Source organism: Papaver somniferum, chromosome 8, assembly GCF_003573695.1.
Source record: "Papaver somniferum cultivar HN1 chromosome 8, ASM357369v1, whole genome shotgun sequence".
Taxonomy (NCBI): domain Eukaryota; kingdom Viridiplantae; phylum Streptophyta; class Magnoliopsida; order Ranunculales; family Papaveraceae; genus Papaver; species Papaver somniferum.
In genome coordinates this window covers 136,422,838-136,435,720 of record NC_039365.1, presented here as the reverse complement: position 1 = coordinate 136,435,720, position 12,883 = coordinate 136,422,838, and the positions used below count along the sequence as shown (strand labels likewise).

Genomic DNA, 12,883 nt, shown 5'->3' with positions numbered 1-12,883 from the left:
CACGAGATTTATTACGATAAGAACCATCAGAATTAAAGGTAAAAGATTCATTTGGAGGTGGAGACCAATGCAAATTATTTCTGATCTGCCTATGTATGTTTTCAAGGTTTTTACGAGACATTTCAGCATAATCTGAGATGTACTTCCTGCATTTTTGAATAATGACCTCTGAAGTAGTTGTCGAATCTTTGAATATTTTATCACATCTCTGAGACCAAATACACCAAGTAACTATTACGATTATGCAAATGTTATCTTCATTGATATGACCAGCTTGTAGATTATCAAAGAAAAAGCAAATCCAGGCCAACATATTAACGTTATCAGGAGTATGAATACATAGAACACCAAACACACAGGTTTTACCAGAGAACATTCAAGAACGCAATGAGTAGCTGCTTCAATCTCCTGAGAGCAGAAAGGACAACTGAAATCTTTATTCTGTATTGCATAGGTGAGCTTGTCTCTAGTTGGGAGAATATCCTTCACGCATTTCCATAAGAATTGAGTGATTCTTGGAAGAAGAGGTAGTTTCCACATCTCTAAAACACCTTCTTCATTCTTGGAGAGATCACAATATTAGACCTTTGTTCTTCATACATCTTTTTATAAGAAGATTTTACTGTGAATTGTCCATTTCTTTCTAAAGTCCAAACCATTTTGTCTTCATACTGAGGAGAAAAACTCGTGGAGAGGATAAGTCTTGATGTGTAGTCTTCAAAGAGAGATAAAATTAAACCAGAATTCCACATTGTAGTGTCGGGAGAAAAGAGTTGGAAAACATACTTGTATTCAGCATTTGAGACACCAATTTTGGGAGTAGGAGGAACATTTAGACCCTGCACCCAATTATGCTTCCAAATAATAATAGTGTGACTATTACCAATGCTCCAAACACTGTATTTCTGGATGAAATTTGGCTCAGAACTAATGCTAGTCCAGGACCAATTGGAAGATGTACATTTCTTGATGCTAAAAATATCACCATTTGGGAAGTACGTAAGGACTTTGAACAAAATAGAAGTATGGTCGGTACTTATTCTCCATGCAGACTTTGCTAGAATATCTCTATTAAAAATCTTAAGATCTCTAAATCCTAAACCACCATCCTCCTTTGGAGCATTCACACTTTTCCATGTAATAAGTTTTCTACCTTTATTGGTCTTCTTTTTCCTCCAGAATTTTTTTTGTGTAGAATTCATCTTCTTAATAGTTGAATCTGGGATCTTAAAGCTTGTCATATGGTGCACAGGAATAGCATTAGTGACATTTCTCATCATGACAGATCTGGCAGCTTCAGACATATTAATACACCTCCACCTTGATAACCTGGTATCCATCTTATCAATAAGAATATAGAAATGAATTTTCTTGTTCCTTCCAATAAAGAAAGGCAGTCCTAAGTACTTTTCATTATTAAGATTTAATTGCCTGACCTGGAAGATACCACTAATTGTCTGGCAATGAGAAGGGCTCATATTCTTGCTGAAGTATACATCATATTTGTTGAAGTTAATCAGTTGACCTGAACATAAACTAAATTCCTTAATTAGCCGAAGCAATTTCCTTGTTTGATCTAGATTTGCCTTGTAGAATAAGAGACAGTCATCTACAAAAACTAAGTGATTAATCTTAGGTGCTGACCTTGAGATTTTTTTTTTCTGTTAACTGCTAGGTGACTTCACAATGATATAGATATCTTGAAATATATTCCATTGCTAAGATGAACAAATAAGGGGATAGTGGATCCACTTGTCTAATGCCTCTTGTTGGTTTGAAGGGAGTTGATGGAGAGCTATTTATCATGATTTCAATTTGAGTTGTGGAGATACATTCAGATATCATCTGGCAGAATTTATCACAAAACCCAAATTTCTTAAGTACTTCAATTAGGAACACCCATTCTAGTATGTCAAAGGCTTTTGACATATCCATTTTAAGAGCTAGATGACCAGATCTTCCTTTTTTCTTCTTCATTACTTGAACCAGTTCTTGTACCATGCAGATATTTTCAGATATTAATCTACCTGGAACATAAGTTGATTGCATTGGTGAAATAATGTTAACTGGGATATGTTGTAGAAAATGGTAACTATCAGAAGGCCTATCTTGAAGTGAGAAACTAGAAGTTAAACTGATATTCTTGAAGTGAGAAACTAGAAGTTGTTCAATTGAAGGCCTATCTTGACACCAGGGACCATCTGGAGCTTGTAAAGGATCAATCTTGTTTCTAACTCTTCTTTCATTAGCTCTTATGTGAAAATATTTTGAGTTTTTATCCATGTCATTGTAGAAAGTATCTCTTGACTTTTGCCTATTGGAGCTAGCTTGAATTTCATTGAGTTCTTCAGAAAAAAATTCCAGAGATAAGACCTGAGAAATATTATTGCCTTGCATATCAGTAGCTTGAAGTTTAGATATCTCAAGCTGAAGCTCAGTGATTCTTATTTGAATATGCCCAAAAGTTGACTTGCTCCATTTTGACAGGATCATGTCTAGTATTTTCTTGTTTATCACACAATACATAAGTTGCCGAACCTTAAATGTTAGAGTTCCAAGCATTCATGATTTCATTTGCACAAGGATCTTTTTGGAGCCAGTGTTCAAAGAACTTCCAGTTTTTACCTGAAGTGGTGAATGAGATATATAAGGATAAAAATATTGGAACATGTTCAGATCCTAGTTGAGCTAGATGTTTGAGAGTAGCATCAGGATATCTAATTATGAATTCACTATTAGTTAGTGATCTGTCTAATCTAGATTTGAATTTTCCTGTGCCATGATTATTACTAGTCCAAGTGAAAGCATTTCCACTAAATTTCATGTCATGCAAGTCAGATTTCCTTATAGCATTTAAAACTTCAGGTGAAGTCATAGGAGAGCTGGTGTTTTTATCCAAGGCATTCATGATGATATTTAGGTCTCCTATGAGGACCCAAGAAATGGTCACATAGTTACTGAGATTTTGGATGTATTTCCATTGAGCTGGTTGGTCTTTGGGGTAAGGAGTACCATAAACATAGGATAAAAACCATTCTCTTAAGGCAGGGTCATTATTGACTATAACATGTATCATGTTACTTGAAGAATTCGCTATATCTAGTTGGAAACCATCCTTCCAAAGCATAATGATACCACCTGCTTGACCTATAAAAGGCATGTAACATTTATTTCGCATCCTTAAGAAGTTTGTAAGAGAGATTATGCTATCATTATTAATTTTGGTCTCACACAAGAAGATAATGTCCGGAGAATGTAAGTTGAAGAAAGTGGTCTCTGGTATCTTTTCCTAGAAATCCTTGAAAGTTCCAACTGATAAGCTTTATGATTTTAGTGCGAACAAGAAACTTGATACTCAAGTTAATATTAATGCTCCTATCTAAAATAGGGAGATAGCAGTTCACGTCCAGAATATTAAAAGCACTAAAATAAGGAGTAGAGAAAGTAATATTTAACTTTAAAAAAAAAATACAATAAATAATCTGGTAGTTGAGAAAAAAAATTTACCGGAGAATTTGAAGAAACCTTTTTTTTTTTGAACTTCCCATTTCTCGAAGCTAGGGATTACTATAACGAGACAAGATCATAATAAAGTAAATTTCAATATTCCTTATCTATATATTTTATTTAATAACCAAGAAGGACTTAGAGGTTTTGTTGGGCTGGCAGGGAATTAACTTAGTCACTACATGATATTGATCAAATTTTGTAAACCTAACTCAGTTCCGTTTGGTTATAAAACCTGGTTGATAACATTGTGGATATTGGTATTTAGTAATGAACAAGAGGTAAATTAATAACTTTGAATTAAATCAGATTTTGTATAATTTATGTAAGGATAATAAGGTAATTTAAAATAAAAGGGTAGTTTAGTCTTTTTGCTCCCAGTAGGACACTCCTGGCCTTATCCCACTATCTTGAATAGAAATAAATCAATTAGCTCCCTGGTAAATTTGAGAAGCCCTAAATTAGGGATGAGATTCCGGTTCCACTTTCATGGTGAATTCTCTTTTTAGGACACAAATATCATGAAAGACATCCCTAGGTAAACCGACAGTATCTCTCGTGCTAGATTTCAGCGTTGAACTCATTGTAACCCCTTGCTTTAGAGGAATCAATGAAATAATGAATTTCAATTATATACACATTAGAACTTATGTGTGCTTCTAGGAAGTAATTTCTTTTCAAGACAATTATTGGTTTGCGCTTTCTTTCGAGAAGGTCCAACAATTATATATTTATGTACGTGGTCAGTGGTAAAATTCCCACCGTCGATCTGTCAAATTAATGGGCTATTCCCTCTTTTCATTTCACCCATGGACTACAATCTCAGCTCCTGGTCGTGCACACCAAATTCATGAGGTGATGCAATCTATATAAAAAGACAGACTTGGTATAGGGCCTATGGCCCATGGATGTGTGGCCCATTAGATGACTAGGTTTTCACTTTACAGTATATAAAGAACATTATATGTATGTCATATATAATGTCTCTTTATTAATAAGAAATTCTTCTCCTTATCTAATTGTTATTCCAAAACGTTATCATGCACGAAGCTATACCGCAGAGCTAGATGGGATTGGTTGATTTTTTTTGTTTTTTTCTGCATGGTTGATTTTGGTCAACGCAGTTATACAATTATCGTCAACCTAATGTTAAAATTGCTGGAATCAAATCAGCAGCTAAGTTAGATCTACTTTTTCTCCTATATGTTTTTTTTTCTTTTTTCTTTTCCCTATTTTTGATTTTGGCATATACATAGAGTATATTAAATCTGCGGCGAAAACTGATTTAATCAGGATTTGGGATTATTTTGAACAATCGTTATTAATCAGGAATTATTTTGATTTTTATTACTTTCGTTCTCTACTGGGTATGCAGTAATCACGAAGAATTATTTTGATTAATCTCGTCTTGTAAGTTTATGAAATGACTTGCTGGCGGATGTAAATTTAGATCGGCGAAAAATGTGGGGAAGAAAACTTGTCTCTTCGCGTTTCGAGAAGATGAAAAGTTGCGCAAGCTGTGCGCAACTAAGGTTGTTCTGGTTTTTTACATATGCAACGGGAACCAAAAACTGAGGTATGTAACTAATGCGCGTTTTAGCATTGAATTTTTGTTGGGATTATTTAGTTTTTTAGAACATGCCCAGTTCTATTTATTTTTTGTCTTAAGATAAGTCCATATGATATAAACGATCAACTTAAATTATTTGTTCTTTTGAGTATGATATTGGCTATAGTTTAATGGCGTATGTTATTCAATTGGTTGTACCAACTCGATTCCAATGTATATTTTTGTGGTTTAGAAGTATTTGAGCACTATTATTGCGTGCTTGATATTTTCTCCCCAAATTTGAATGTTCTGCGGGATGTAATCCACTTGTTCGCCTATTAAAGAGCCGGAAGTTGCAAAAGATATGTTGCAAATAAAACCACATGTATTTCAATTTTTGTGGAAGAACTCGCAAAAGGTGATATCAGTCTGAAATTTTTCCATTTATCTACTTCATCCATGATACTAACGAACCAGTATATGTTGAAGCATGACAACAAGAGAACTATCTTTAGTAACATATTCAACCTAAAGTAAGTGGTTGACATGTGTAGTGAGATTCTCTTGGCCTGTTGAGATAAAGAAATTTCTCAAATAAAGCTAAATGTAGCAAAATTGAAGATGGAAAGAACCCCAAAGTAATGAGGGTTAAACGTACTGACTCATACAAAGCATGTGAAAAGGGACATATATATCATGAGACAACGATGTATTTTTTCCCCTAGTAGTAATGACACCAAAGTACATGTATCGACTGAATATGTGATGAAGCTAAGATGTAATTCTAGCTCGATCTCATCAAAGAGTTGGGAATGAATCTTCTTATCGGTATTGGTACAAGAATTGCAATGCGGGTACCATAGTAGCAACCGATTTCCATGGAAATTCATACTTTAGACATCAACTTTAATGACAAGAAGAACCTTGCATGGTCAATTGACTACTTAATTGAACAAGATCCAGTGTCTGCGCTTATGGCATGAAAAGTACATCATTCCCACGAGACATATATTCTCTAAAGCATTTGAGATATATCTGGATGAAAAATAAATCACCCCCCTGAAACGTAACATATATTCACTCTAAAGTACTTGAGTTGAGTCCCACTTTTGTTACATAATAAGGTCACACCACTTATTAAATCTCTTAAGACTCAATGTCTAACTGATAGTGATTTTTTCCCCACTAATTTAAGGAATATACACTAGTTGTTGAACTAATTCCTTATAATGTGACTACGATGATTGGATCATCGAGCGAAGTACTGCTCAAAATTTATTTCCGAGATGGAACATAGACTAAAAGTCACATAAACTCTGTATGTACTAGAGGTTAATCACACCTCGTTGAATTCTACAGAAACTCATGCAAGTGGATGTCATGTAGAAATACACAGTGATAAGAATGTAATTGATTGCATATTTTATAGTCCTTAATGTATATGGAAGGAAACATATTTTAGAGAAACTAATGAGTCAATCTAGTGAAATGTAAATCACTATAGTATTTGTATTATTGAATCCATATTGACTCTGATGATGAAATGTTGGGAATTGACTCATACAGGCTTTGACATAACCATCAAGGCACTTTGGTTGTGACATGATGTTTCGTTTTGAAAGGGTTCATACTTACATCATGGTGCTTGAGCGAACGAGACAACGGGAAAAATATTGACAGAATGCAAAGTAACGACATATCTCTTGATAAATGTTTTCTAAAGTACTAAATGCACAACCTCCCACCCTATTATGCTTTTAAGTAAGAAAGCATACAACTCATTTTACGAAGTCTTCAGTAAAACAGGATTGAGACCATCCTAAGATGCAAATGGTAAACAATCCATATTACAAAGAAAACAAGGTGAAATTTAGAAAAATATTCATGCAGAATGCGGACTATTAAAGTGACTTATGGCTATGCTGAATGTTTTGACATTTTGGACTAGTTATAGCTCCCCAAAAATTTGCGTTTGAAAACTACTAGCATATATTTTACATGTAAGGGCTCACCACCCCTTTTAAATGCTAGCGAGTGTACATCAAAAGGACTTGATGGTTATTGCATGTTTAATTGGATCAATGCAGAGCATCCTATACCTCATGGTCTCGCAAAGGATATCATCAAAGGTTACAGATGATGTCTAATGCATGGTTATGCATACAAACCTACCTTTAACTGCTTGGAGTATATGCAATATTAAACGCACCTTTACTTAAATTCGTTTTAGAACCCAATATTAGTCAACCTTCTATGCGTACCAGTTGGTAACTGGATATAAGCCTGGCATTCGTATCCTTACGCATTTTTGGTTGCACTATATATTTGTCATTACGAGTCCACGGCGTACTATGATAGGTCACGAAAACGATTAAGTAGTTATGTTGGATATTTACTCCCAACAATTATCCGCGTTTTAAAACCTTTGGCAGGAGATCTCTTACCGCTAGATTTGCGGGTTGTCATTTTAATGAGACAGTCTTCCCGTCGTTAGGGGGAGATAAGAAAAAGTGTTTTCTAAGGGAACGACAGGAATTGTCTTGGTGTGTTCCCACTATGTCTCATATAGATTCTTGTACTCCACAAATATAAATGTGAAGTGAAAGAATAATCGATTTTCAGAATGTACATTGATATCACTAAAGTGATGAGATCACACATACCAGCTGCAAACCTACCTGCAAGGTTACAAATCCTCAATAAGGGATGTACACCATAGACTACACTTAGTGGAAGTGTGGTTGGGTCCGTGGCTCCATAAAGGAAGTTGGAGAGACCACTTGGTTCGATCAATCCTTACCTATAAAGGAAGTAGGTGAGAAGGCACAACTTATGTATATCATCAGAAATCATCTCATAAGATTGTCCCTGAATATGTCCATGTGTCAAACTGGAGGACGCTCCGAAGTTCAATGATTCCAGAGATTAATGACATCCCAAGTGGATTATGAGAATGTGCATGAGTCAATGGAAAGATCATGCGAGCATATTGATGATTAATTTCATATACACTTGCTTAAGGAAATAGAGCAAGATAAGAGCGAACCAAGCTCCTTGTTGCTTAATGTCAACGAAAAGCATATTTGTCCTATACAATCCAGGTAGAACTTGGTTCTTTGACAAATATACAGGTATTTGGTGTGGTAGTGCTAACCAACCAAGTGTAAAGCCTATTGGACATGCATGATTAATTTGACACAAAACATAATGAGAAGAAAGCAGTCTTAAAGCATAAAGACTCGCCTTATGGCCCGAGGTTTCTCACAAAGCCCTGGAATTATTCTCTTGTAATGAACTTTATAGTGTTCCGCTACTTAGTTAGCTTGGTAATTTCAAAAAGGACTTGAAATGCAGCATATGTATGTGGTTGTTACGTATCTCTGAAAGAATCAAGAGCTAAAAGATATTTACAAAAGTACTTGATAGCTTTTTATTACCCAAATCAAGTGACTCTAAACCACATAGTGCGTTTACAGTTAGATAGAATGCTCACTTATAGATAGAAGCAATCAGGCGGATGTGGTATACCCGTCTAAGTAACTATTTGATTGGAGGGGATAGACAAGTAAGTTATTTTTCCTTGCGTATTCACAAGAAAGTTCTTGATTTGGAATTGTAGATATCTATGTCGATGGTACAGACATGATGGGTACTCTTGATGTAATAAGAGGCCTTAAAAGCTATTTGAAATCCGAATTTGAGATGAAAAATCTGGGGAAAGCTCGACCGAATACTGAGCTTGTGGTACATTATTCCACCAGTTTGCATATGTCTAAAGTTGTCAGGAAATTTAACAAATACATGCATCCTGATAGCACTCCCATGATTAGTCGAGGTTCAACTGTAAGTAAGTGACAATTTCGTCTAAAGGAAGATGAGGAAGATTTGTTGGGAGATGAAATTCCCATATCTAAGTACAATAAACGTATTGTTGTACTTAGTATAATAATATACTCGATTAAATTTTACATCCTCAGGAAACTTGTTAGCTAGATATAGCTTAGCGCCAACACAACGTCATTGGAATGGTACAGTGAATGTAATCATGTACTTAAAAGTAACCATTGACATAAGTTTGTTTTATCCCTGCAAAGACATAATAAGGAATGCTAAAGGAACTGCAATCCAAAGATTGTTGATTATGAAGGAACAATAATCTCTTCTCCAATGAAAGTAATCAGGGGGAGATATGGTAGACTATTTTCTAAGTCATGACCGATATTCAGTCTCGAAAAGTACATGACTAAAAAGGAACTATCTGGAACAACTCTGAAAGTAATCAGGGGTAGATGCCGATATCAGGGGGAGGATCCAAGGATATGGTGTCGACATATTTTACTTTGAAACTGAAGATGTGTTGCACTCTTTTTCCCTTCGATCGAGAATTGTTTTTACCAAAGGGTTTTGTTACTTGACAAGGTTTTTAGCGAGACAACACTAAAACATCAAGTATGTTGAACGTTGAAGACATAAAGATCGCATTGATATTCCTGAAAATATTTGAACCAAATAAATGAAATGTGATACAATAGTATGTTAAGCAACGTAACTTCCAGAATCAACAACAGGGTCTTATAAACATTCAAGTCACCATAGTAAAGTGTGATAAACTCCTTTTGACTGCATTAGACTAATGAAAATTGTCTGACATCAGGGGGAGCATCTAATGGTGTGTTGAACTATTTTCCTTCACCGAGGTTGCTTTTTTCCATAGGGTTTTAATACTCGGCAAGGTTTTTAATGAGACAACAGCAAACACCGAGAATGTAATTTCCCAGCTAAGGCTATTGTCTTTCCCACGAGGATTTTCTGCCTTAAGAGTTGTGAAGCAACCAGTTAACATCAACGGAGCAAAGTGATCATCTGCAACGGATTACCTTTACTTGCATCTGTCACGTTGTACTCTTTTTCCTTCGTCAAGGTTTTGTCCCGCTGGGTTTTTCCTTGTCAAGGTTTTAATGAGGCAACATATTCAAGTCCAACTATGTTCCAAGTTTGCTTAATATTGTACTCCGTTTCATTAATTCAGGTTTTGTCCCTCTGGGTTTTCCTGACGAAGTTTTAATGAGGCAATTAACTTAGACTAGTCGGTCTTTGAATATCGTACAACATGTGAAGTACTACACGTAAAATACGAAATAACATGTGAAGTACTACATGTGAAGACTTGTACCAAGGTTTTGTCCCACTGGGTTTTTCCTTGTCAAAGTTTTAATGAGGCAATTGATTTCGGCACAAGTCATCAAGGAGAGAACGACATTTGAAGAACCACAATCAAAGCACTATATGTGAAGCACTATGTATAAAGATTTGTTATTGAACCGCACAAGGGGGAGTGTTATAGGGCTCCTATGGCCCATGGATGTGCGGTCCATTAGATGACTAGATTTTGCCTTTCCTGTATATAAAGAACATTATATGTATGTAATATCTAATGCCTCTTTATCAATAAGAAGTTCTTCTCCTTTTCTAATTGTTACTCCAAAAAGATTGAATCCAAAACAAAGCATTGAGATATGTGTCTACATTGAAGGAAACTACAACCGGTAATCTCATCAAGGTAATGCATAAGTCATTGTCGATTTTGGTGTTACCATAAGGATTGATGCCCAGAAAAAAAAATTAGGAACAAATGGACAAATCCCACAATTTCAGAATCCAAATCCAAAGTCTTTTCTAGTAGCAAGTACGGGGTCGACTAGGGAATATCTCCTAATAATCGAACATAGGTTTTACCCCGGCCTCTCCGAGCCTTGCACAACTTGCATTACGGCAAGCAAAAATACTTGACGGTACCCGTGTTGCGATTGTTTTTGTTTTTGGACCAGATGGACAGTAATCACCGTGTTAAAAGGATTATGAATTCTCGACCATTCATGCGGATATACTTACATCATGTCCCGGTTGCAGAAGCTACGAGGCGTTGCCCCTTCACAATCCTGCCAATTGCAGCGCTACAGGGGGATTCCCCCCTTCACAATCTGCAGGGTTGCCTTTACGTGTTCGTCGATTCAGTTGTAAAGAAATTAATAGGAAATAAAAGGAGAGGGTTGTTAGTCTACATACCTGAAACCCACCTCTTCCACGCGTATTGCCGCCCTCCATGTCCGTCTGTCCAATGCCTGCTCGGGTGAAAGATTTCGGTTGCTCAAGTCATTCTTTACGCACTCGTCCCAAGTTAGTTTCGGTCGGCCTCTTCGTTGCATTCTTCCTTCGGCGCGCCTGATGCGACCTACTTGCACTGGAGCATCGGGCGGTCTTCGTTGGAGATGCACAAACCAGCACAGTCAATGTTGTGCGAGCATCTCCTTGATTGGCGATACCATAAGTTTCTTACGTACGTACTCATTCCTGATACGGTCAAGCCTCGTATGTCCGCATGCCCATCTCAGCATTCGCATCTCGGTACTCTTCAGTCTCAAAGTGTCTCGGCTGTTTAACGCCCAACATTCCACACCGTATAGCATGGCAGGCCAAAATTTCAGAATGTCGCTTGGAAAATGAATGCACCACACGTCTAATTTTTCATCCCAAACTGTAATATAGTCGAATACATACAAGGAAATGGAAAACACATACAAGGAAATGGGAGATGACACTTGCCGAGAAAATGGCAAATACATACAAGTACAACATAACCTTACACAACGGGCATATTAAGGGCTGGTGGCGATGGCGGCAATGGTGGTGGTTGAGGTAGTGCTAGTGGCGGCGCTGTCGGCATTGGCGGTGATGGAGGGGACAAAGAAATCATTGTCAGTTTTGGTGGTGGTGGTGGTCATGGTGACAAAGGAATCACTGTCCGTTTTGGGGGTGGTGGTGGTTGAGGTGGTGCTAATGGCGGCGCTGTCGGCGATGGAGGGGACAAAGGAATCATTGTCAGTTTTAGTGGTGGTGGTGGTCGTGGTGACAAAGGAATCATTGTCCGTTTTGGGGGTGGTGGTGGTGGAGGTGACAAAGGAATTATTGTCGGTTTTGGTGGTGGTGTCGGCGGCCACGATAGTGCTTGTGGTGGTGGCGGAGGTGACAAAGGAATCATTGTCAGTTTTGGTGGTTGTGGTGATAAAGGAATCGTTGCCAGTTTTGGGGTGGGGGTGACAAAGGAGTCGAAGGAATCATTGTCAGTTTTGTGGGTGGAGGTGACAAAGGAGTCAAAGGAATCATCGTTGGTTTTGGTAGTTGTGGCGGCGTCGGCGGTGTTTGTGGTGGTGGTGATGGAGGTGACGAAGGAATCATTGACTGTTTTAGTGGTGGTGGTGGTCGTCTTGGTGGTGGCGGAGGGTACAAAGGAATCATTATGGGTTTTGGTGGTGGTGGTGGTGATCTTCGCCGTGGTGGCGGAGGTAGCAAAGTTGTCGGTTTTGGTGGTGGTGGTGGCGGTGGCGGAGGAGATGACAACGGAATCATTGATGGTTTTGGTGGTGGTATTGGCGGTGGTGCTGGTGGTCGCAGAGATAAGGAAGGAATCATTGACTGTTTTGGCGGAGGTGGTAGTGGTGGCGGAGGTGATGAAGGAATCATTGTCAGCTTTGGTGTAATCAAAAGGGTTGATGATGAGTCAAACTAAGTAACGGTGGCGGCGGAACAAGAAACAGAAGAACTATGGAGGAGTTCAAATGTTCCGGTTCCAATATTATAGGCAAAACAGCAGCTATCTCTTACAAAAATCACACCATTTCGGTCCACTGGGTTGAAAATTTTGAGCATGCCACCAATTTTTTTGGGTGATTTGTAATCCTGCATTACAATATTTTTGTGCATCGATTTCCAACCCCATCTTCCATTTTTGCAGCCATCCTGGAGCATCCAAACACTGATAAAAGAGTA

The 12,883-nt window shown here is 37.5% G+C and overlaps 1 protein-coding gene across 1 annotated transcript; it reads left to right on the top strand.

Annotated features, from left to right (window-relative positions):
• The first annotated feature begins 11,728 nt into the window (after positions 1 to 11,728).
• LOC113306077 (glycine-rich cell wall structural protein 1.8-like) lies at positions 11,729 to 12,623 on the top strand. Its single transcript, XM_026555064.1, has 3 exons — positions 11,729 to 11,811; positions 11,940 to 12,096; positions 12,138 to 12,623. The coding sequence occupies exons 1-3, from the start codon at positions 11,729 to 11,731 to the stop codon at positions 12,621 to 12,623; spliced, it is 726 nt and encodes a 241-aa protein (XP_026410849.1).
• The last annotated feature ends 260 nt before the right edge of the window (positions 12,624 to 12,883 follow it).

What these genes read in the sequence shown, in the direction of transcription:
- LOC113306077 (XM_026555064.1), top strand. Translation starts at nt 11,729, where the DNA reads ATGGCGGCAATGGTGGTGGTTGAGGTAGTGCTAGTGGCGGCGCTGTCG. An exon ending in GAGGGGACAAAGAAATCATT is followed by an intron (nt 11,812 to 11,939) that starts GTCAGTTTTGGT and finishes AATCATTGTCAG; the next exon opens with TTTTAGTGGTGGTGGTGGTC. An exon ending in GAGGTGACAAAGGAATCATT is followed by an intron (nt 12,097 to 12,137) that starts GTCAGTTTTGGT and finishes AATCGTTGCCAG; the next exon opens with TTTTGGGGTGGGGGTGACAA.